This window comes from Crotalus tigris, unplaced genomic scaffold (assembly GCF_016545835.1).
Source record: "Crotalus tigris isolate CLP2741 ecotype Arizona unplaced genomic scaffold, ASM1654583v1 scf7180000017622.5263843, whole genome shotgun sequence".
In the NCBI taxonomy this organism is placed as follows: Eukaryota; Metazoa; Chordata; class Lepidosauria; order Squamata; family Viperidae; genus Crotalus; species Crotalus tigris.
The window spans coordinates 3,227,667-3,251,672 of NW_024096517.1; the positions used below are offsets into that span (position 1 = coordinate 3,227,667).

At 43.7% G+C, this 24,006-nt stretch overlaps 3 protein-coding genes across 6 annotated transcripts; 1 reads left to right on the top strand and 2 right to left on the bottom strand.

Moving 5' to 3' along the window:
- Positions 1-1,365: 1,365 nt before the first annotated feature.
- On the top strand, positions 1,366-5,760 carry GPR119 (G protein-coupled receptor 119). Its single transcript, XM_039330811.1, has 2 exons — positions 1,366-2,559; positions 4,118-5,760. Exon 1 carries the CDS (start codon positions 1,537-1,539, stop codon positions 2,527-2,529), a length of 993 nt encoding a protein of 330 aa, XP_039186745.1. The 5' UTR covers positions 1,366-1,536; the 3' UTR covers positions 2,530-2,559; positions 4,118-5,760.
- On the bottom strand, positions 5,415-18,028 carry SLC25A14 (solute carrier family 25 member 14). 3 transcript variants are annotated; one of them, XM_039330856.1, is made up of 9 exons: positions 17,953-18,028; positions 14,341-14,488; positions 13,676-13,770; positions 11,241-11,326; positions 10,366-10,461; positions 8,706-8,830; positions 7,571-7,706; positions 7,178-7,258; positions 5,415-5,888 (listed from the first exon to the last, which is right to left on the bottom strand). In XM_039330856.1, the coding sequence occupies exons 2-9, from the start codon at positions 14,397-14,399 to the stop codon at positions 5,847-5,849; spliced, it is 720 nt and encodes a 239-aa protein (XP_039186790.1). In that variant the 5' UTR covers positions 14,400-14,488; positions 17,953-18,028; the 3' UTR covers positions 5,415-5,846. The 3 variants fall into 3 exon arrangements, with proteins under 3 accessions (XP_039186790.1, XP_039186798.1, XP_039186779.1); XM_039330864.1 differs by having other exon boundaries at positions 17,976-18,008; XM_039330845.1 differs by lacking the exon at positions 17,953-18,028 and adding an exon at positions 15,703-16,497.
- On the bottom strand, positions 17,322-23,915 carry RBMX2 (RNA binding motif protein X-linked 2). Of its 2 annotated transcripts, XM_039330824.1 has the most exons (7): positions 23,817-23,915; positions 22,780-22,895; positions 22,606-22,657; positions 21,365-21,494; positions 20,564-20,744; positions 19,986-19,988; positions 17,322-19,690 (listed from the first exon to the last, which is right to left on the bottom strand). In XM_039330824.1, exons 1-7 carry the CDS (start codon positions 23,819-23,821, stop codon positions 19,284-19,286), a joined length of 894 nt encoding a protein of 297 aa, XP_039186758.1. In that variant the 5' UTR covers positions 23,822-23,915; the 3' UTR covers positions 17,322-19,283. The 2 variants fall into 2 exon arrangements, with proteins under 2 accessions (XP_039186758.1, XP_039186766.1); XM_039330832.1 differs by lacking the exon at positions 19,986-19,988.
- Between the last annotated feature and the right edge of the window lie 91 nt (positions 23,916-24,006).

Here is a 24,006-nt window from a genome sequence, read left to right on the forward strand (position 1 = left end):
CCTCTTTAAAAGCTATATGGTGCTAGGCTTCCTTCCTTACGATGAAATCCAACAAATCCTTAAAAAGGGTCGTTGATGTGGCCTCCAGCCAGACGATTGGTCCCTTGGGAGCATCATTTATCTAAATACAGGGGTAGGCAACCTTGGCTCTTTTATGACTCGTGGACTTCAACTCCCAGAATTCCTGAGCCAGCTATGCTCAGGAATTCTGGGAGCCAGCTATGCTGGCTCAGGAATTCTGGGAGTTGAAGTCCACGAGTCATAAAAGAGCCAAGGTTGCCTACCCCTGATCTAGGACATGTGAGGCTGCACTTCAGAACATGCACAAATTGGAGCAAGGCAGGAGGCGCCTTGCCGATATGAAAAGATTGTCCAGTAAATACAAAATAACAGTCAGAGGAAGAAACGGATTATGTGGGAAACATAAAGATTTTAGAAAGTGGTTTCTACAAAAGAGCCACTCCTGTGTAAACTTATCTATGAAAATGTCTTCAGTGACTGTGGTCCTTCTAAGCTCCTACATCTTGCCTGAATTGTCGCATAAGGATGCTGAAACCTGGTTCTGATATCCTTCAGAATTGGGCCAGTGGCTCCACCACAGCTCCGCACCTGTTCTTCTTGCAGAAAAGTACGAATATCCCTCGTTGATGTCTTCTGCATTTGGGCGGATTGAAAAAAGAATGGAGAGTAGATATAAACAACGAAGAGGTAGCAGGCAAGTCCATTGCCAGCTTAGTTCATAAACTGACTCTTGGTCCGAGTGTTGAGAAATCACGGAAGAAGTGTTTCATATCGCTCGACAATTTGCCCCCTTAATGAACACGCTGTCATAGGAGTAAGAAACTACTCAATTTCCAGAATTCTGTATTTACACCCAGGTAAGCATTAAATTCGACTGGAGTTGATCGGTCAATACATTTAAATGAATACTTAAAGGTATGTTGTTGAAGTCACTGTAATTCTTTTCCAGCTATGTGGGAACTCGACAATTTCTGAAGAAATAAAATGAGAATATGAGGCAGTCTTTGGATGTAGTGCTCAAAAAAAAGAGAGAGGGGTTCTTCTAAGGAGGTGACTTCTTTTTATCAGGGTACCTTTTAGGACAGGTTTGCTCATTGTGTTAATTCCACAGAATTCATTATAATGGGTTAGGAACATAATGAAACCATTGATAGAGTTCAGACATCTGCACACACATACCGAGGGGTCATGTGTAGAGGCCAAACACCATTTTTCAAATATACTTGAAGAGCTAAATGCAGGAAGTGACTTCTCTTCACGTTGTCTGGAAACCAGGGGTGGGACTAGGCAGAGCATTAGTAGCAATACCCAATGTACTCAGCTGAAGGCTGCAGAAGGGAGCAGGCTAGGTTGGCTAAGGATACACAGCCTTCCATCTCTTGAGTTCTGAACGTTTACCAACCAGCTACGCAACATGGAAACCTTCTTGAAAGACGGTTCAAGAAGGGTCTACATTTAGACTGGTTTTAAAGGGACTCTACTACACCCACCTTGCTCCAGAAAAGAATCATCAATATGGGAAACATTGCCTTTGGCGTAATCCTTGCTGTGCTGGCTTCACTGATTATGCTAATCAATTGTGTTGTGGTCCTTGCACTGGTGCGGCTGATCTGGAAGAACCATTGCCCTAGCCTGTGCTTTGTTTTAAACCTCGCTATCTCTGACTCCTTGGTGGGCTTCACCATTACGGGTCTGGTTAATGAAGAACTGTCTGGTCCTAAGCACCAGACACCCCAGCGATACTGTGTCTTACAAATGGCTTCCATCACCTGCCCTTCCGCTGCCTCCATCTTCACAGTGATTCTGGTCACCTTTGACCGATACCTGGCTATTACGCATCCTTTCCGCTACTTCAGAATCATGGCTAGCCCAGTGGTCGGGATTTGTATCGGAGGCCCCTGGCTGCTGGCCTGTTTGATCGGCTTCGTACCTGTGATGGTCCACAGTTTCCAGGAGAAGAACTACCAAGGTCTGTGCACCTTCTTCGCAGTATTTCAGCCGACGTACATCCTGGTGGTCTTCTGTGTCAGCTTCTTCCCAGTGTTCTTTATCTTCCTCTGTTTCCACTGCCGCTTGCTCAAGGTTGCTTCTTTGCACATCCAGCACATCCGAGAACTGGAACCCGCCGGTCTGCCAGTTGCCTGCCCAGCCTCTCAGCCTGCCAATGATACCAAAGCACTGCGTACTGTGTCCATCCTGGTTGGTTGTTTTGCCTTCTGCTGGTCCCCCTTCTTTGTGGTTAGCATTGTCCAGATTGCCTGCCAACGCTGTTACCTCCATCGCCTGCTAGAGCACTACCTCTGGGTGTTGGGCGTGTGCAACTCTCTAGCAAATCCCCTAATCTATGGATATTGGCAGAAGGAAGTTCGCCTGGAGATCTGTCAGATGTGTTTGTGCCTGAAGAACAAAATCTTTCCTCTTTTTCACTTTGATAGCCACCCTGATGCTGCTGTCACCCAGGCTGGGGGACCACTCTATATCATCTCACTAGCCCAGCTGAAGGACTGATGTAGGTTTTTTTAAAAAATGTCACTCCTGGTAAGGTTCTTCTCTTATGTGTTTCACCAAGTCTTCTGTCCAGGAGCAATGTTATTCCATGGTAAATGGGTGCAGTCTTTTCCCCATAGCAGTAAGAAGTTTAGGGCCACTTTGAAGACTTTATACTCCAACTTTATTTATTTCTTCTTAACCGTGCATTATGACTAAGCTCTAAAAGGCAATGGTGGCAGTGCCAAGAGACAAACTCTAGACCTAGCACTGGAAAGGAATCAAAATCCTTGGTCCCAAAGAACTTCCCATTTTGGATCATCTAGAGATGTTTGGATAGTTCTTGAAGACATGTGTGCATTTATTGGTTCATGGTTTCTGACAAAGAATAACAGCAGCTTAGTCATAATGTACAGTTGGTTATCTATAGACGGTGAACTGCTGCTTTTTACAAGGTCAACTAAGGATGCATCCTTATGGTCAGTTGAGGTCAACAGTCTTGAGGTTTTTACTCTTTGTCTCCCATAAACATACCATGATAAGAAAAACGGGAGAAATGATGAAAAAAGAAACACATTTTGTTTCTACAATGTATGCAAACCAACGTGGAGATCCACTCCACTAGGTTTATAAAGTTGGTTATACTTTTCCGCCATTCATGAAGAGATCGTATCCTGACGATTTCTTGTTGAATTAGATTGGCAGATGGACCATATTTACTCCCTGGCCATTAATAGCTTGGATCCTGATAAGTGAGCCTTGGAAAAGCAAGTAGTGGAACCTGGAGATTTCAAAAGCTGTTAATTATATAATGCTTGCATTTCCTCTCTATGGAAACAGAGGACAGGAACCACACTTTGCTGAACGCAAACTGGATTAGCCTTGTTTGTGCATTAACAGTGACAACAGAGGCCACGTGGTACAGCAGGATCAAGCAAGCCAAATTCATAAAGGCCAAAGTGGGAAATGTTCAAATTCTTGTCTGGTGCAGTGTGAGATTACGGTGGGGATTGTCAATCTCTTGATCAATGGCCATATTTTAACACTGGAAGGGCATTTGTCTCCTATGGCAGAGTTTTCAATTGATGCCCATGTATTTCAAACTGATATATTTGCATGATGATTTTAATTCATTTGCACCTCAAAATGGCAGCACACTGTCAGTGGAGACTTCAAGACCCACCCAAAATAGAGGGCTGGCTGGGAGTTGAAGTCCACAAGTCTTAAAATTGCCAAGTTTGAAGACCCCTGGGCTAAGGTCAATGTTCTCCAAATCTTATAATCCCATGAATAGGGATGCTTTATTCTACCCTGCAGATTGCAGCCTAGAAGCAAAGGCAACAATGCTTTGCAGCAGAGCTCTCCAACCGTGGTAACTTTAAGACTTGTGTACTTCACTTCCCAGAATTCTGCTTGCTGGGGAATTCTGGGAATTGAAGTTCACATGTCTTAAAGCTGCCAAGGCTGCAGACCTCTGCTTTACAAGGTTTTCTGGCAGTATTATCATTTGGTTATCCCTGTAAACAATTCTCAGATCTAGGTGATCATATCTTTGGGGAGACAGAGCAGGGGGGGAAATTAATGGCCTATTTTTTTTTATTCCTTCCAGGTGATAAACCACCACCTTCCATAAGCAAACCATTGGCTAGTGAAAAATGTTGTGGGATGCCGCTGCTAAGGAAGGAGAGCCTATATCCAAACTTTATTAACTCTCGGTGCTTAATTGCGCCAATGATGCCAAGAAAGTCTGGCGTACGCAAACATAAGCTCTGAGAAATTACCCGTTTCAGTTTTATTGTTTTATTCAGTCAGTTTTATTGCCCTTTGATTGTGTTTGCCCTTAACAAAAACAGACATATGGAGGAGTGAACGATGCTGAAGAAACCCCGAAAGGAGGAATATTAACAAATATGTTGGAGCCCATTAGGGAGAATTGAGCTGAAATGCCCATCTGTGATGCCGGATCGCGCATCGAGAGCAGTTGGTGTGTTGCCACAAAAACTTGACAAAGAAGATGCCAGTCCATCTGACCAGTGTGGGTGGAGGACTGTTGTTTGGGAAAACGTCCAATGCCAGTTCCACCAACCACTTCAGATGGATCAAGGAAATCAAGAGGATCATTCAGTTTTATCCATTTGCTAGCTTGTGACTGATATTGTGGAGGTCTTGGTTATGCACAGAACTGTCACACACACGTTTTTGCTTGCTTAAGGGTTGAAGAATCCATCAAGGTTAAATCCTGTTCTATTTTCTTTCGTAATAGTAAGATCCCTCTCCCCAGGCACCTGCTGCGTGGCTGCTTTTATTGTCCACTGTGTTGTCATGCACCTGCTGTAGTTGAATTGCATCATTTGGATTCATTTCCCTTTCCTAAGGACATCTCTCTCGGTATTGTGTCTTGGATAGCCATGTTCCTAAAAAGCTATTTTTATCTGCTAAATGGTGGTGGGAGGTGTAAGGGGTTTTTTTTTTTGTAGGAGGGAACCCATATTGATTGATTGTAGCCAAAAATCAGGCTTCAGGTCCGGTACCATCTTTTCATCTAAGAGATTTTATTAAAAGGCACAAGCTTTTATGAGTTGCTAACAACCAGTCTCTCTCTGATTTTTCACTCTTATCGTGCGAGTTATCCTGCAGTCAACCAGAAGCTACAATTCACTGGATGAATCTTGAGGATTACCCGGGTGATCCTTTCTCTAGAGTTGAACTGGTTTGCAACGGTACCAAGTCAGGATTCAAGGACATTAACTTAACCCTGGCAGGTGTATAAATCACGTAGCTGGACAGGCAATTCTTATTTCTTCCTTTCAAAGAAAAGACCTGTTGTTTAAACATGCAGGCGCCTGCCCTAGTTTCAGAAAAATGTTGTATTTGCAGATATATACACATACACGCACATCACAGGATTCGATTCCAATAAATAGTTTTAATAGGGTTATATGACACTGGAAGAAGGACTGCAGCAGCCCCCATATTTCTCCCTTTGGCATTAGCCAAAGGGAGAGGGATTGCCTGCTGCAAAAGCCACATGTCAGTGAAAAGGATTTCTGACTCAAACGCTCTTCATGGAAGATACAAACACAGACATAAGTGCTCTCCCTCCACGTTCCACCGTCTTCCTTGGGGGAAAGCACATGCACTGGGCACTGAATACTGCATTTGTGGACCCATTCTCCCCCTCCCCTGAAGCCACCCTCCCAATACTGGGCACTCAGCACCTGGAGGGTAAAACAAAGTCCATGTAGACAAAAAGAAAAGAAAAGAAAAAGAAATACGTGAAGATGCAGAAATGGAGAGGAGCAGGAAGGACAGCTGGGTTGCCAATCCAAATGGGCACCTTAGAAAGGGAGCCTCTTCAGCTGCTCGTAGGTGATAAAAAACTGCCGCGGAGTTAAAGAAATATCTTTCAAAGGAAGAATTTCTAATCGTTCCCTCCCTCGTCTGGGTCTCCTTTCCAGCTAAGTAACATGTCTAGTTTTGCATTTCAACGAGCCCGAGAGCCCAAGCAGACTTACGGGGTTATAACTGCAGAAATCAAGGGAATATGTTAGTGTGAAAAGAAGGGAAAGTTAAAAGCAATACACAAATTAATAGCTCTGATTTCCGCCTCCCCGCAATTTGGAATTATAATGGTTGATCATCGTCTATGACACTCATGCAGGTGAGCCATGATAAGAAAATAGGGACATTTTATATCGCTTCAATGGAAGGAACAGCTCTGGATAGTTAGCCAAAGAGGAGCTAATAGCCTGAGTGCATCATAAATATGTGAAGGTGCCTTATAAATTTGGCAGAGTTCTCCAGTCACTTATGCAGGAGTCTTTCCCAAGCCTTAAAGATTCAGCAACTGGATTTGATAAGGATAGAATATACCCAGGTTGCTTTTCTCTGCTCCTCTGAAGTGTGTAGAATTATTCAACTCACAAATTCATATGTGCTGTTTACATCAGCACACTCCCAAGAAAAGTGCACTATTCAAATGTCTCTGCAGAACAAATCGTTTGGGAAGGCTAAATTGGCCCTTAATTGTATCAGTTAAAAATTCAGAAGCTCCCTTTGCCTAAATTTGACCCTAGCTTTCTTTGCTTTCGTGATTCGGCAAGTGGGCATGAGTCAAACGTGATTGATTAATCACTCAAAACACTGTGTAAGCACAAGAGGTGATGAGCCGAGGTGGCGCAGCAGTTAGAGTGCAGTACTGCAGGCCACTTTAGCTGACTGTGTTCAGCAGGTCAGCGGTTCAAATCTCACCGGCTCAAGGTTGAACTCAGCCTTCCATCCTTCCAGGGTAGGTAAAATGAGGACCCAGATTGTTGGGGGCAATGTAAATATATATATATATATACATTGCTTACTGGTGTGCACCGCTTAGAGAGTGCTTGCACTTAAAGCGGTATATAAGTCCCATAAATAAATAAATAAGAGTTGGTACAGCAATCCAAATTAAGTGCTTAAAGCAAATGTTGTTTAACATGCACGTTCAGACACTTCACCTAGCTCAGTAAAAATGAGTTATTGTTCTGGTTCATACCCCACAGATCGGAACGGGTAACTTATAATTCACTACTGGCAGGAAATTTGCCGTATCTACAAAAGTCTTGGCTACGATCGATAATGGCTTCAAAAATACTACCCGGCCTTCCCTCTGCTTTGCGTACAAAAAGGATACAATGATATTCCAGGGGCCAAGTCTCAACCAATTTGGCCAGAAGCCTTTGTAAAGTGCAAAGAAGCCCTCGCTTTTCCAAGTCTGCAAAAGTGGTAAGAAACCACATTCAAAATACACCCTGGTCCGTACTTTCTGTGATGTCCCCAATATTTATTAAGTTTACACCCTGCCTTTATTCAGGAGCTCGAAGCACCCCATAAGGGAATTCCCATTTCACCCCTAGCTCCTGCTTCCACCACAGCAAGGAAAATAGGCTGTAGGGGAGGAGAAAGACAAAGTCAACCAATGCATTTCCATGACCTAGGATGGAACTATTAGTCTGCTATTAGTCCAGCACTTGAAGCACGGCACCACACTATCCTGACTCCCTCAAGATGGAGGCACTCTACTTACCTTTAGCAGGCCATCCATTGTTCCCCTATAGAGCTCCACGCTTCCCACGATGGCCCGCTGATTCATCATGCGAGTTCGAACCACATCCACGGGGTTGGAAGCTATGGCACCAGCCAGTCCACAGGTAAAACTGGAGCTGGACAGACAAGCAGAGAAGAAGCCATTTAAAGGCAGGTGCATCTCACAGAGTAACTAGAGCAGCGGTTCTCAACCTGTGGGTCGTGATCCCATTTGGGGTCGAGCGACCATTTCATGCGGGTCGCCAAACAACGCAGTCCGCCATTTTTTCACCCCTTTTCCTTAGCTGTGCTACTCCCTTTTATTCTATTGGCTTTTGAAAGCCAATAGAATAGACTCTCTTGAATAGAGTCTAATTCTATTGGCTTTCAAAAGCCAATAGGAATTGTCCAGGCTGTCTTTGCCCTGCTGAGCCCGCCAAAAGTCCCATTCTGCAAACGGTGCTGCACCAGTTGAGTAGTCCTCGACTTACGAACGGTTGAGTAGTCCTCAACTTACGACCGGTTGGGGGGGGGTCACGGCATTAAAAAGGTTGAGAACCACTGAACTAGAGATTGTGAATTTCTTCCTTCTAGGTGGCACTGGTTTCAGAAACAGGCCCAGGACAATTCTCGGAAGAAAATGTGTGAAGAAAACCACAAGTTTTAATTGCGTGTAGCAGAATGACCAATCGTTCCTCTGGTTTTCCACGACCCACGTAAAATTTTAAGAACAATAATGCCAGCACCTCACCAGAAGATGGGGTTGACACAGCAGGGTTAAGTCTCTTTGCTCCTTACAATTTCTAACAGGGGTTTACATTTGTTTTTGCTATATTTTAAAAGCGACAAGCCACGGATTACACATAATAGTGGGCCATAAATCTTGGTTTATGTAACTGGGTTAACATGTCATACTAAATCAAAGCTAAACAAGTGCATAATGTGGCTTTGTGCAATGCCAGTCTCCACCTACTAGAAGAATGCACGATCTCCAGGAATCACAGGGAAAAATACCACAATGCCAAAATGTGAGCTCTTGACTACTCCAGGCGCACAATCCATGCCTCATTTCACAGCCAACACAATTTGAGAAGAATGCATTTAGGTTAACAATCAGAACAGTCGCAGGTACTCACATAAAATGTGTGAGGATTGTGTCCCCCATGAGTCCTGAAAGTATTAAGTGTTTCTTGGTGATGTCATAGACTGGTAACTCAACTCCTACCACAATAGCAGCTCGCTGAGCAGTGGGAACCACACCCTAGCCAGAGAAAAGACCGGAAGTTAGAATGGCTTTAAGCACGACATCACAGTCAATGACCTACTAACTTCCATTCATCCCATCCTTAACTGTTTTGAAGTTGGCAGGTTGCGTCATTTTTCACAGGAGGAAAAAAAAACAGTCCACTGGCTCTTAGGTCTGATCTCAAGATTCTTACAATACTGCTTTAAAAAGATTGATCTATAAGTCTGATTTATCAACTTCTCTTTGGGCAAAATCCTGCTTTTGTTAAGAAATGCTAATGCCAAAAATTAAAATCTCTTATTTGCTATGCATTATTCTGGTTTATTTGCTTGCTTGCTTTACCATTCTCGTTCCTCTAGAGCAGTGGTTCTCAACCTGTGGGTCGGGACCCCATTTGGGGTCGAATGACCATTTCACGGGGGTCGCCAAACCACGCTGTCCGTCATTTTTTTCCCTTTTCCCTAGCTGTCCTACTCCCTCTTATTGGTGGCCACACCCACTTGGGGGTCACCACAACATGGGGAACTGTATTATGGGGTCACGGCATTAGAAAGGTTGAGAACCACTGCTCTAGAGAATTAGAGTCTTACTTGCTGGTCCCTGAAAATGAAAAATAAGGGACTTTGGTGAAAAAAGGACATTTCAACTGAGGAACAGGATTAAAACTATTCAACTGTTAAGAGATCTCTCTTCCAACATTTTTTTTTTTATAATTTTTATGACTGCTACCACCGTGTTTTAGACACAACAGTGATACTAAAAATTCTAGAATCAGCCACCAGTTGTCAAATCTGCTTAAAGGGCTGAGCCTTAAATTCAACAAATTGTTTAAGTGATGGAGAGCAGATTCAAGTCTCCACTTAAGAGCACTTAGCAATAGCACTCAGAATTATATACTGCTTCATAGTGTTTTACAGCCCTCTAAGTGGTTCACAGAGTCAACCTATATTGCCCCCAACAATCCAGGTCTTCATTTTACCGACCTCGGAAGGATGGAAGGCTGAGTCACCCTTGAAGCTAATCGAACTCCTGGCAGTGGGGCAGAGTTAGCCTGCAATGCTGCATTCTAACCACTGTGCCACCACAGCTCATAATAGTGGGAGGCCCTGGCCAGGTTTGAGGCAGTAATACTCTCAGACCGACCAACCTCACAGCATTATTGAAGTGACAATGAAATGAAGGGTGATTCTTCTGAGCACTATTGTGAGTGCTCAGAGGAGATTCAGAGGACTGATGATGTTACCTAAATGGGTAACAAAACGCCTGCAAGAAAACAACCAAGCTCAGAGAGCAAAAAGGACCCCACAGTCCTCCGCCTCCTTCTCCTCCACTCCACAAACCCCACCCCCTTCTAGCATTGATGATGTTGCCTAGTTTGGTGATGAAATGCCTGCAAGGAAGCAATCAAGCTCAGACAGTATCAAGGACAACCGAGGAAAGGCAGAATATAAACACAAGAAAAACCGTCTTAGACAAGCCTTCTCCACGTTGGTCTTTGGAAGCAACCACAAAACACCCGGATAGTGGGAGGCAACACAAGGGGCCCTTACCCTCCAGAGGCCCCGCGTGCCTTCTTGCTGGTAGATGTCTATGAAGCTTCCAATCATGCCTCCTTGGAACAGGCTGCCCTGAGCTTGCATTCGAATCTGAAAATGAAGAGAGCAGGGAAGCCCGTGGACATATGCAAGCCAACATTATTGCTCGGAGGCCAGGGAACTAAGCATGAATATTCATTGCCAGCCTTATCAGGTAACCCAAGTGTCATGGTTCTGACAGACAACACTCTTCAAAAGAACTTCGAGGCATTGCTTACCTTAAAGAATCTTTATTTTGAGTAGCAAAACATTGGCGCTGCATAATCGAAGCCAAAAACTGAACTCCCCTCCCCTGAGCACATAGTATCAAAGCACAATTCCCTCCTCCAATTAACAGTCATAAATCACATTCCCCAATTAGCTTGAAGCATGGGCCTCCTCTCCAGTTCTCCAGCGCACACACACCCAACAATGTCATAGCTGCAATTCAGGTGCTTGGCAGCCAGCTCACGTTTACAGCTGGTTTCAGCATCCCACGGTCACAGGATATGATTTAGGATAGTTTGGCCAGACACTACCTATTTTTTTTCCAGCCCAAAATATCCATAGGAATGCATTGGGCTCATTTAACGACTGCTGCATAAAAGGTCATAAAACTGGGTTGGTTACATGGATGCCTCGACTTACGACGTCATGACTGATGAAGGAAATTCTAGCGTCCATTTTAGTCCTAAGTCAGGGATGAGCTGCAATCTAGTGATAGAGCGGGACTGTTAGTATCATAAAGTGACAGAATTTGAAAACTGCCAGGAAGTAAAAACAAAAAGCACCAACAGACCAGCAATGAGTACAGACCGTGACAAGAATCCAGCAAGAAAGACTCCTCTTACCTTTAGTACATCTGTTGGATTAGCCAGAGCAGAGGAGATGACGCCTGAAATCACCCCGCAGATGACATTGATCAATAACGTTTCATCTGCAATTAGGAAGAACGTGATATAACCCAAAACTCTGCTCAAGAAGAAACAAGCGACAGAAGTAGATTTCAGGAAGGAAAAGCAAAGATGAGAGAGAATATATATATTGAGTCTTGAGTGTTGTTTTTTTTTATACACCTGTAAGCCCAAATATGGGAGGAAGAAATCTTTTGCCTGTATCAGCTCAATCTAGAGCCATCCACAGGCAGCAGTCGCTACTGCGACATCATTTGTATTTGCTAAATTTTTCAATTGCTAACAAAAGAGTTAAAGGGGGACTGGGACAGCTCCCTGATACAGCTGACAAAGAGAGAAAGAGCCTGTGGGCTAGAGGTTAACACAGCTGCCTAATGTGCAAGCAGCCCAGGTTCGAATCTCAGAAGGGTATGGCTGGCTGATGAGAGCTAATCAGCTTGAAATAGCTATCCCAGTCCCTTTAACTTTTTGTTACCAATCCAAAAATTTAGCGAATATATCTATATCTATATCTATATCTATCTATCTATCTACCTGCACTTTTTTTTTATTTTTTAGATTGCTAAGAAAGAATAAAGGGAGAACTGGAATAGCTATTTCGAGCTTCTTAACTCTCTTCAGCCAGACATACCCTTCTGAGATTCGAACCTGGGCTGTGTGCATGTTAGACAGCTGTATTAACCTCTAGGTCACAGGCTCTTTCTCACTTTGTCAGCTGTATCAGGGAGGGAAGATATAATTCTTTTATATATATAAATTTATTTATCTCTTTCTTGTGCCTAAGGTATCAGGGATATATTGTAAATCTGCAAGATTCCAATCAAAGCCATTCTTTTCCAAACTGTTAAACTAAAGCAGGGAGTTGATTACCAATTTCCTTGCTTTTGCCGGAATTGTTAAGAGTCTGAAGGAATGCTACCCAATCCCTTAAGCTTCCTGAGAAATAGACGCAGAAAGAATTGTTGATAGAGATTCAGTAGAATCTGAGAACTGGATTTTTTTTTTAAAAAAAAAAAAACAACCCAGCCAATGTGATTAGAGAATTAATTCAGAAAGGAAAAGCCAAGAGTTAGAGCAGAGTTAGGCTGGGAAGGGCAGGGGTACTGACCGCAGCAATCTCCAAAGAGACCGGGTCACTGTCTGCCCAGGGCCTGCAGGAAAACAAACATTTAAGACATAGTTCCCATAAGCAGAGACCAAAAAATAGCACATGTGACAGTGTAGGCAGAGGCAACTTGGTGGGCGATGAAAAGGCAGGCAGGGCAGCATAACATCTGGATTTTTTTTTTTTTATCATCGTGATATTCCCCCGTTTTGAATTTTGGAACAAGCGTCAACATTACTGCATTCAGATGTGTGTGTGTGTGTTTTAAGAGGAAAAGCCCTGGATTCTAATCTTCATCAAGGAAAATAGGAGCACTGTGCATCCAGAGACTTGATCTAGATTTATGAAAATGTCAAAAAATGGATTCAAGAGGAAACCAGATAAAGGTAGTCCTCAACGTACGATCATAATTGAGCCCAAAATTTATATTGCAAAGTGAGACAGTCACTAAAAGTGAGTTTCTCTCCATTTTAATGACCTTTCTCGCCACCCTTGTTAAGTAATCACTGCAGTTGTTAAGTTAGTAACATGATTCTTAAGTGGATCTGGCTTCCCCGTTGACTTTGCTTATCAGAAAGGCAATCGCGTGATCTTGGGACACTGCAAATACGAATCACTCGTCGAGCGTTCAAATTTTGATCGAGTGACCATGGAGATGCTGCAATGGTCCTAAGTGTGAAAAACGGTCATAAGTCACTTTTTTTTCAGTGATGTTGTAACTTTGAATGGTCCCTAAATGAACTCTTGTTAAGTTGGGGACTACCTATAGAAAGAAATGGGTGGAATGAAGGCCTGAATTTTGCTTGCTGCAGCAACTTTGCCCTCCATGACCGAGCATTTCTCTTTATTGCATCTGTTTCATCTAGAAAAACATCCATGTCCTCTCTAATACAAACATCTGTGTAGGCTTACATAACTGCCTCACATAGCAGCTATTGGTGGAGATTGATAATGAACACTATTTGGGGTCTGAGTGCAATGAAACAAGGCACAATATATCTCAAAATGATGTAGGAAGAATCAGAAGTAAAGATTTAACGAGAGAAAAATATAATTCAAACTTTCTTGGGGTAAAAAATAAATAAATAAGAAAGCACTTAATAGAACATAGGTGATTTTCTATCCCATCTTTATGACATCTTTTGCATTTTTAGTTCTCTCTTTGTCCACTTTGGGAATCTGAAAGTCCAGGAAATTAATATATCTGACACTTCATAGCTCTGTGAAGGGGAAAAAAAGATGCACAATGTTTCCTTTGCATACCAACCTTCTAAACGGTCCACAAAAAGTCGTTTCAAACTCTGATATATACCAATCTTGATCGTGCCGTAAGATGCTTGTCTTAATAAAGCTGGTGCAATGCTGCAATCACAAAGAACAACAATGATCTAGCTAGGAAAACAGCAGTACACCCCCACTTCATTTAGCTGAGCCCACAACAAACAACCCTGAACCAAGTAATTCATGGGTTAGTCTTTCATGTGATCCCAACCATCAGTGGAGAGTCCTCCACTGATGCCCCACAATTGAGCCCAAAATTTATGTTGCTAAGTGAGACATTTGTTAAGTGAGTTTTGCCCCATCTTGTGACATTTGCTCACGGAATCACTGCAGTTGTTAAATTAGTAACATAGTTATTAAATGAATTCTGGTTTCCCCATTGACCTTGCTTGTTAGAAGGCTGGAAAGGGGGATCACGTGACTCCGGGACACGGCAACCGACCTAAATAGGAGTCAGTTGCCAAGCATTCCAATGTAAATTATGTGACCATGGGGATTCTGCAATGGTCGTGTGAAAAATGGTTACTTTTTTCAGTGCCATTGTAACTTTGAACGGTCACTAAATGGACTGTGGTAAGACAAGGACTAGCTGTATAGGGTAGGGAAAGCAGCTGTGCACACAAGAGAGGAACAGAGGGGAGCGGTACTTACCCAGAGTATAATGCTAGAATGCCTTCTTCTCTGGAGATGCGGAACAAGGCATGGAACATGCCCCGGTATCTGATCTCTCGGAAACGGGAATCAATGCTTTGTCCTTGCACTTGAAGTCGTGTTTTGGTGAGATCCACAGGGAAGGTGCCTAGGAAAGAAGAAGCTGCTGAATCACACAGTAATACTTAAGAAATGATCTAATGACTGCTCTAACATGTTAGCTGTTCCGCAATTTGTAGGACTGACTACAGCAGTCACAGGCCTGCCTTTTTCCCCATTTGAGGCTAGCCAAACTATTCATCTTTATATGTGTGTGTGTGTGTGTGTGTGTGTGTGTGTGTGTGTGTGTGTTTGTGTGTGTATGTTTTCTGAGGTTTTCGCGGGTGTTTGTATGTAGGTCATTGGTTATTCGGGTTTTCTCCCGTGTAAAATTGGAAGTGTCTTGGCAACGTTTCGACGAAGTCCCATTCGTCATCTTCAGGCTGGTGTTTTATCTATATCTATATCTATAAATATAGATACACACACATACACACACACACACACACATATTGGGGGGGAAAGGCATTCCACTGATTACAGACAGCCCTCGACTTACACAGTTCATTTAGTGACTGTTCAAAGTTACAACAGCAGTGAAAAAAAGTGACTTTTGACAGTGACTTAAAACCATTGCAGCCTCCCTAGTGGTCTTGTGATCAAAATCCAGACGCTGGGCAACTGACTCGTATTTACGACGGTTACAGTGTCTCGGGGTGACACGATCCACCTTTTGCGACCTTCTGACGAGCACAGTCACCGGCGAAGCCCGTTTTCACTCAACACTCGTCTTACAAACGTTAACACCTGCAGTGATTCACTTAACAACTCTGGCAAGACAGGTCGTAAAAGGGGGCAAAACTCACTTAGCAACTCAGCAAGGAAAACTTGGGGCTCAGGTGCGGTTGTAAGTCGAGGACTGCCTGCACTTATGCTAACTGTCCGATTGAAAATGTTAGGGTGAAATCCGATCCGGTGAAAATAAGAGTCACGTTTGTTTTGCATTTTACACAGCAAGAACTCCGGCGTTGGGATGCTTTTCTCTCCACTAAGGACTGGACACCCAAGGTCAACTGCTGGACAGTGACTGGGGGGCGGGGAGCTGGACCAAGGCCTGCCCGCCCAGCGGACTTCCCTGCCCTTCGGCGCCAGGTCTCCGTGGACCGAGGCGGAATAGCTAGGCCGCTTCGCGGTAGAGCCGGGCTGGGGCGTTGCTAGGCGCCGGGAAAAGGGCGTGGCCTACTGCCCGGTAACTCGAAAGGGTAGCGTCCGAGAAACCGCGCATGCGCGCCCGGCCCTGCCTGTCCTCTCCATCTCACCCACCGAATTCGGCCACGAGCGAGGCCAGTCCACCGTAGACGAACGGCTTCCAGCTGAGGGCGGACATCGCGGCTGCGGAGGAAGGGAGCCGGCGGGCCCCCTCCCCCCTTTCCCGGTGCACCGTTCTTTCTGCGCGCCAGCTGCGCTCCTTCGGTGCTTCCCCGGCCAGAGAGGATTCGCGCTAGGTCCGGACGGCAGCCGGGAAAGGCCAAAAGTATTAACAAGAAAAAAAGGGGTTCGCTCTCAGCGGGCTGGGGAAAAAATGCGGAGAATCTCGAGGCTTGCGATTGGACGAGCCGCCTGGACGTGCTGGTGGGCTGGGGCTAAAAGTAGCCAATGAGAGCGCGGCGGAGCCCAAAAGTCTCGCCTGGGCGAGGGGCGCTGCCCCACCCTCCTCCTCTGACTAGGCGTTCCCTTCAAGAGCGAGGGGGCGTGGCTAAAGAAGAGGGGGCGGAGCCCAGAGGGAAGAGAAGGCTTTGATCTTGCCAAGGGCACCTTTCCATCCCCCGCAAATGGGGGAACAAGAGACCTGCAGGAGATGCATAGAAGCCATCTTGGTGGGCCCTAGGGCAAGGATGGAAGACCTGCATCCATCTGCAATAGGGACAATCTTGCTTCTTCAAGTTCGCCCTGGTTGGGCATCCACCAATGGAAGTAGTCTTAGGAATAGGATGGAGGGCTGCCTGCATTCACAAGTGCTGAAGGTCTAGCACAGTGATGGCGAACCTTTTAGAGACCGAGTGCCCAAACTGCAACCCAAAACCCACTTATGCATCGTTGAGTGCCGGGTGGGTGTTGCCCATTGGGTGGGCATGGCTACGGTGGTAACGGCAGACTGGGTGGGACTAAAAAGTTGAATCAATTCCAACTTTGCAAGATCTTTTTTTTTCCCCAAGAAGTTGAAATTGATTGAACTTTTTTTTTTTTTTTTTTGCACACAGCGGCAGAGGCCTAAAGCGAAAAGGTTTTATAAAACCCAGCTGAAGGCCTAGGACTGGGGCGACGGCACGCATGCCCAGAGAGCGAGCTCTGAGTGCCGTCTCTGGCACTCATGCCATAGATTCGCCACCACTGGTCTAGCAGATGCCTTCCTTTGCATGTGAAGCCATTATATTAGTTTAGTATAGTGTGCAGCCTCTCAGAAAATGAGTTGTGTAAACTGTCACTTGCAAACATATTTTGGATTATCGCCCTTGGTGGCTTTCTCGCTCTCGTGTCAGTTTATCAGCACTTGCCATCCCCTCATCTTGAGGTACAGTGTTTTAGTTGAAGACGAGAAGAAACGCACCTTCTCGTCTGTCAATAAAACAGAAAAGAATATTTGTACCTCCGGGTTGACATTTCATTACCCAACCAGGGTAACATCGGTGTTAGAGGGGATTTGCAAATTCTTAAATCCAAAGTATCCTAAAATTCTGAATAAAATAATCTCATCTCTGTAGGGGAGGGAAACGGGATTCAAGGATTACAAAGATATTTTTTATCCAAAACACAATATCTTCTGTGTTGATTAAACATAACAGATCTCCATGGTTTAGGATAGAGGTGTGCTGCTTGTTGCATTTCTACTTTATGTATTTGCCGACTCTCAAAAAAAGGGTGGGGAAGCCAAGACAAATTCATGGATGTTTTCCACTGTTTTTTTAAAATTAAAAGTAAATATAATGAATACATAATACAGTAATACATTTAGTCTGTATGTTTAAAAATGTCTCGCTGACATATATTCAGAATTATAGTTTGATAATTTAGAGCTCCTTAAGACTCACAACAAGCCTTTGGGGGGCTAAATACAGCCCTGGGCTTGTGCACTTTTGTTCTGGTGCCCCACCTAGCAGTTTGCATACTTCCTCTGCTCAACCTATTCATGTACCATCAGATCGGATCAGCTCATGACAGTTTACCAGCACAACAATCAAACATTACAAAGATGCAATGTTCACTGATCAATGAACAATTAACCTCACCATTGTCGTCCCTAATGTGCATAGCAAGAGTTATTGAAAGACTAGAAAGGTTCTGCTTAATTATCTATAACATTGCAAAGATGCCAAGGTGAATACCAACCAGGCCATTTTGGAGAGGTGGGGCTGTTCTGCAAGGCGAGAGCCCCCACCCACCCAAAACACATTATTGGCGAGCTCCCACCTCACCTAACCTTTGTACCTCCCCTTGGGAGAAAGGTCCAGAACAAGTGAAGAAATCTGGGATCAAAGCAGTTTCATCAATTACAATAAACACTTTGAAATGCACCTGGAAGCCAATGCAATGCTCACAATGCTGGGGTGGTTCTTGCCTTCCAGCAGGTGGGCAGCTGAAGCTTTAAACTAATATTCAAAAGCATGTGCATCTAAAATATGTTCAGTAGCCTAGCTAGTGGTGATAAGGGCTTAAGTCACACTCCATGGGGCCTTTTGCTCCTGATAAGGCTGCAAATGGCACATCTCCCTTATCAGGAAAAAAAATATTATAAGCTGCCTCTGCAAACAGAAACAGTGTGTTGTGTACATCTTCCACCACTGCGGGTAAAAAAAGTGCCAGGAGGAGGAAAAAAATAAAAGTAGAAAAAGGAGCCAGCAAAAATAAGAGAGGGTGAGAGATTGCAAACTGGCAGATGCACACCCACATGAGAGAGGAAGCATGTTAGATATGTGGGTGCATGTGTGAGAAGATGAATGGATGAATCGATGCGATGAGAAAGGACATGAACCAAAGTTTCAACTTTGCCCCAATTAACCTCAGATGCATATGCAGATCCTGATTGCTTAGCTAAGGGAATGCAGGCCCTGCCTTGAAAAGACTGCTCATCCCTTGCCATACAATTATACTGCAACAAAGCAAAGGTGAAGGTGTTCCTGCAGGTAGGAACTTTGCTAGCCGTGGCAGACTTTAGGAGGCGGTGCTCATATTTGTTTCTTCAAGCCACTCAGCCCGTACTCCCCAAAGACATTCTTGACATCATGTGGCCAGCATGGCATCATGCTGCACTGCAGAACATATGGCAAAACACAAAATGCTGCTACCTTCCCACAGAAGTGGTACCTATTTATCTACTTGCGTTTATGAGCTTTTGGTCTGCTAGGTTGGCAGGAGCAGAGGCAAGTGACGGGAACTCGCCCCACCGCACGGAAGTAGGACTCAAACTGCGAGAGCACAGATCTTCTCCTTTTAAGCCGTCGCACCTCCATGCCGCAACTTAAGAAGGATAATTGCAAAAATGCAAGCAGCAGAAATGAAGTTGGCATTGGAAGCTGCAGAGGTGGCAACCATTCAAAGTGGACTTATTAAGCCTAGATTTTGAAGTGGGGGGAATGGAAGGCTCACACGGCTGTTTTGCATCTGGAATTCAGGCCTTTACTGCAAATGGTAGGCAAAATAGCACCTTGATTTTGTTTCTTGTGGTTTTCCTTTCTGGAGAGACAAACCGCAGCTCCAAAGAGCACCCCAGAGTTTTCTCCTTCAATTCCAAAATTTAATGCTGCGCTGCCACCCTACAACTCCACCTGTTTCACCGAGCCGATGTTCTGACAGCACAGGCTACGGCTGGCCTTTCTTGCGTGCAAGGAGAGAAAACAGCAGTTGACTTAGTAATGACTTGAGGATTTCTCCCGGGAAGACTTCTCTCTGTTCTTTGAGCGATCACGTGATCTGCTTTCTGATGCGTGCTGTCTATCTTTGATGGCTTCCGTTTTCTTGTGCTTCTCCTCACTGGGGGGCATTCTGCGCTCATATCTGTCCCTTTCTGAGCCTCTTTCCCCAGATCGCTCTACCCCCCTCTCATATCTGAGCTCTTGTCCTGGTGGCATCCTACTCTGGTGTTGGTGCCCAGATGTGCTACCCCAGGTTTCCTGGTTTTCACCAGCATAGCGTTCATAGTCCGGGTCTTCCTTTTCCACTTTAATCTTGGATTTCGGGAAAAGCACATCTGTACCAGATTCCTCTTTCAGATGCTTCCGATGCGCTCGCTTTTCTTTCTTCTTCTTCTTTTTTTCTGAAAGTACAAGAAATGTAATCAAAAGGATTTCCACAAATATCTCGTTCAGATGCTTTTCTAATGCCTCCTTTATACATTTCGTGGCATTCCATCTTTCCAGAAACTCTTTCCTAGCTTTCAAATTGCATGCAACTTTCTTTCTAAATGATTTGATAGGGAGTGCTCCTAAAACTGTCTTGCCCCACTCTACCTGACCCTTTTTCTTTAATTTTCTATTTCTCTTGCTTACCCAGAAATGTTGACTGTTAACCCTTCTATTTATTCTACCTCCTCTAACGGAAATGACCAGCACTTTCTATTTCACTTTTGCTCATTCTCAACAACTTTAAAATGTGTGAATTTCAACTCCCCAAATTTTAGCAGGGAAAGTGTAGGAGCTAAAATACAGGCCATCTTACATTTGCTCAGAATGAGAAAACAATGCTGAATTTTATCTTATATCGCAACAGAACTTTAAAAATAGGGAATCGGCTTTTTCTCTTTTCATCCCAAGGTTCTTTTGGTTCTCTCAAAGTACTCCAGTTAACTGAGTCTGAAACACTATGTGTATATTAATGCAGGTACAATTCTATTATGTCAGACATAATTCACACGCCAGAAAACTAACAGGATCCTGGACCTCCAGCTGATTCTTCTTCATTGAAATGCTGCATACGTTGTGTATTCCTACATCTGGAAGCTTCCCTTAGCTTTAAAATGAGATTTGCATACAGCATAGAAACACACAACAGCCTAGTTCAAATAAGGCACATTGTAGCACAGCATATTGTGCAAATCAAGTCAGTTGTGACTTGATCAAATGTGATTAAACAAACTATTAGTTTTCCAATTTGTATAATTCTGGCTACAGAAAGAAAAAAGACTTATCACCTTTCTTGTGCCTTTTTACTTCCACTTCATCTTCTTCTGGGGATTCAGCTGAACTTTGAGGAGGAGTTTTAACACCACAGCCTTTCTCTCGGAGACCCTTTGTAATCTCATCAATGTCCTCAGAATCTTTTGGTGGGCGGTAGTTGGCCACGTGGTCCACACGAATTGTCCTTCCTTTTATCTGCAAACATTATGAAATTACGAACATTATGAAACTATTGGTTTTTTTTCCCCCACTGAAGCTACATGAGCAGGTAACCATCAAATATAAGCAATTAAGATTTTAGCTTAAGACACAGTGAAGCCTGAAATAATCTTTGGATTATTATGAAAGAAGCTTTATTTTTGCTGATAGGAAAAGAGGATTCTCTGCCTGCTGCTCCCTTTCTGCTATGTCCACGAAGCCCTACATAATAAATTCACTGCATCCTTTCATAAAAGGCCTTAGTGTTTCTAAATATATATTGTATGTGAAACTGGGTCACAGCCCAATCGGAGCAGCAAAATACCCAGAGGATCTTCAATAGCTAAGATAGATTAAAAGAGCCGAGGTGGCGCAGCAGTTAGGGTGCAGTACTGCAGGCCACTTTAGCTGACTGTGTTCAGCAGGTCAGCGGTTCAAATCTCACCGGCTCAAGGTTGACTCAGCCTTCCATCCTTCCGGGGTAGGTAAAATGAGGACCCAGATTGTTGGGGGCAATGTAAATATATATATATACATTGCTTACTGGTGTACACCGCTTAGAGAGTGCTTGCACTTAAAGCGGTATATAAGTCTCATAAATAAATGGCCAAACTAACCTTTATCCCATTAAAGTTATCAACTGCAAGAATAGTGCTTCGCTGATCTTCGTAGCAAATGAAGCAGAAACCTTTAGATTTCCCCGTCTTTTTATCGCGTACCAGGTTTATGTTCACAATTTCTCCATACCTGAACAGAAAAATGGAAGTTGACAATATTTAGTCTTGGGTCTAAAAAAAAAAAAAAGGAAACGGCACAAGCAGGGATAATTTTGAGAAATACAAGTGTTGATGTAGGGCTTAAAGACTATAGCCCTTTTCCATACACTGAGACTAAGAACTATTTTACTAGATTACATCTCATCCAGCATTTTCAATCAACTAGGGACCTACAAGCGTTCATAAAGCAGTGTAAGAATATTACTTATTTTCTAAACTACTATTTTAGCAAATAATCTCAGAAAAAAACACCTGCCCTGGAATAGATGTTGTTCCAAAATGCCTGGGATTTCTCTAACAAAACACTTAAAATCTTTTTCATATTTGTTTCAGCTAATCTGATGCTTTTAGTAAAAACTAAAGGTATCAGTTTAACTAAATAAAATAAATACTTTTTATTGTTCAGAGCTTTTTTTTTTTTTTAAGGTGTCCCTGGTAGTATTGTGGTAAAGACAAGAGCTGGCAAAATTATTGGTAAAACTACAAGACTAGACTTCACTCTTTTGAAGTAAGCATTATTCAATTCAATAGCAGTTGCTTCCAAATAGATCAGTGGTTCTCAACCTGTGGGTCGGGACCCCATTTGGGGTCGAACGACCATTTCACGGGGGTCGCCAAACAACGCACTCCGCCATTTTTTTCCCCCTTTTCCTTAGCTGTGCTACTCCCTTTTATTCTATTGGCTTTTGAAAGCCAATAGAATAGACTCTCTTGAATAGAGTATAATTCTATTGGCTTTAAAAAGCCAATAGGAATGGTCCAGGCTGTCTCTGCCCTGCTGAGCCCGCCAAAAGTCCCATTCTGCAAAGGGTGCTTCACCAGTTTAGTCCTCGACTTACGACCGGTTGAGTAGTCCTTGACTTACGACCGGTTGGGGGTCGCGGCATTAAAAAGGTTGAGAACCACTGAAATAGATGTATGTGATTTCACTATAAACATTTCAAGCTAATTTGCAAGTTACCCTTTTATTCCCATTCATTGTTATTTGCATTATAGTTTGGTTTTAATTGAAAAGCAACATCAAAGCAATCTCAGAGAAAGACCTTATTTTCTGAAGTTAAGTTTTCATTGTTCTTACTTACTGTGAAAATACACAGATAATGTCCCCCTCAGTCAGTTCATATGGCAATCCCCCTAGAAAGGGAAAAGAAGGGAAGTGATTATTAAGTGTTTAGCCATTTTGCTCTAGGACTAATCATAGCTTATGATGCCACAAGGGAGTGACACGGTAAGATGTCTCTAGGCACATTACGTACCCACAAATACCCAGGCGCTGCCACTATACTCTGCATGCCAGGAAACCTTATCCTGCACTCCCAGCTCTGCTTCACGCTGATTCAACTCATTGATCAGCTTCACTTTGGTTAATGGGCTACAGAAGGAAAGAAGAATAAAAACGAGTCTTAATCTACACTTCATAATCCTTCTGAACAGCGATGTTCCAGCAAGAGGTGGAATTACTTATACAGGTTACTTATACAGGTAGTCCTCAACTTATGTCAATTGAGCTCAAAATTCCTGTTGCTAAGTAAGACATTTCTTAAGTGAATTTTGCCCCATTTTTTACGACTTTTCTTGCCCCAGTTTTAAGTGAGCGACTGCCGTTGTTAAGTTAGTCACATGGTGAAGTGAAACTGGCTTCCCCATTGACTTTTGCTTGTCAAAAGGACACAAAAGAGGATCACATGACCCCGGGACACTGCAGTCGTCATAAATATGAACCAGTTGCCAAGCATTCAAATTTTGTTCATGTGACCATGGGGATGCTGCAACGGTCGTTAAGTGTGAAAAATGGTCAAAAGTCACTTTTTACAGTGCCAATTTGACTTTAAACGGTCACTAAATGAACTGTTGTAAATTGATTCATTTTATCCCAACTTCATCCCAGAGATCTGTATTTCGTACACAAATTTTATCCCTCCACGTCCACACACTAGGCCAGCAAGAGTGGTCAAGCTGAAAGAGGGGACCTGAATGGACACACATATTGAACCCTGGGCTACCCCATTTTCCAGCCCAAAACAGGGTAATGTACTCCTCCTAGCATCTCAAGGCTTAGCCTTAAGAAGGGGAGCGGAAAAAACCCCGCCAATGATAAATATTGCTAGATGAAAACGCACTCTGTGTAAGCCCAGAAACACTCTTCCGCATTAGTATTTCATCGATTCCATGCTTTATTCGCAATGTAATTCCGAAGTTGAATACTTATCCCAAAATAAGCCCTGCTCCCCCTTTTCCCGCCTCCATAAAAATATTTATTAATACTATTCTTTATTATCAAACTCCCGCTTACTTCATCCTGTAAGTGTCCTCCTGGGTTTGCACATGCGCCCTCGAGCCCGCTGTACTGCGCAAGCGTGAGCCCGCCTCTCCCTCTCTCCGGTAGGCTGCGTCTCCTGGGCTGTAATGATTGGTGATTTTCCCTTCCTTCCGCTTCATCTCCTACTATTCTCTCCCCCCCCCTCTGAAGTTCAGCGGGGAAC

Coding starts and splice junctions, on each gene's coding strand:
- RBMX2 (XM_039330824.1), bottom strand. Junction 21,495..22,605: donor ATTATCTGTGTATTTTCACA/GTAAGTAAGAAC, acceptor TTTTCTGTTCAG/GTATGGAGAAATTGTGAACA. Junction 20,745..21,364: donor ATAACTTTAATGGGATAAAG/GTTAGTTTGGCC, acceptor TAATGTTTGCAG/ATAAAAGGAAGGACAATTCG.
- SLC25A14 (XM_039330845.1), bottom strand. CDS start 15,766: ATGTCCGCCCTCAGCTGGAAGCCGTTCGTCTACGGTGGACTGGCCTCG. Junction 10,462..11,240: donor ATCCAACAGATGTACTAAAG/GTAAGAGGAGTC, acceptor CTTCATTTTCAG/ATTCGAATGCAAGCTCAGGG. Junction 8,831..10,365: donor GCACGCGGGGCCTCTGGAGG/GTAAGGGCCCCT, acceptor TTCTCTGGCTAG/GGTGTGGTTCCCACTGCTCA.
- GPR119 (XM_039330811.1), top strand. CDS start 1,537: ATGGGAAACATTGCCTTTGGCGTAATCCTTGCTGTGCTGGCTTCACTG.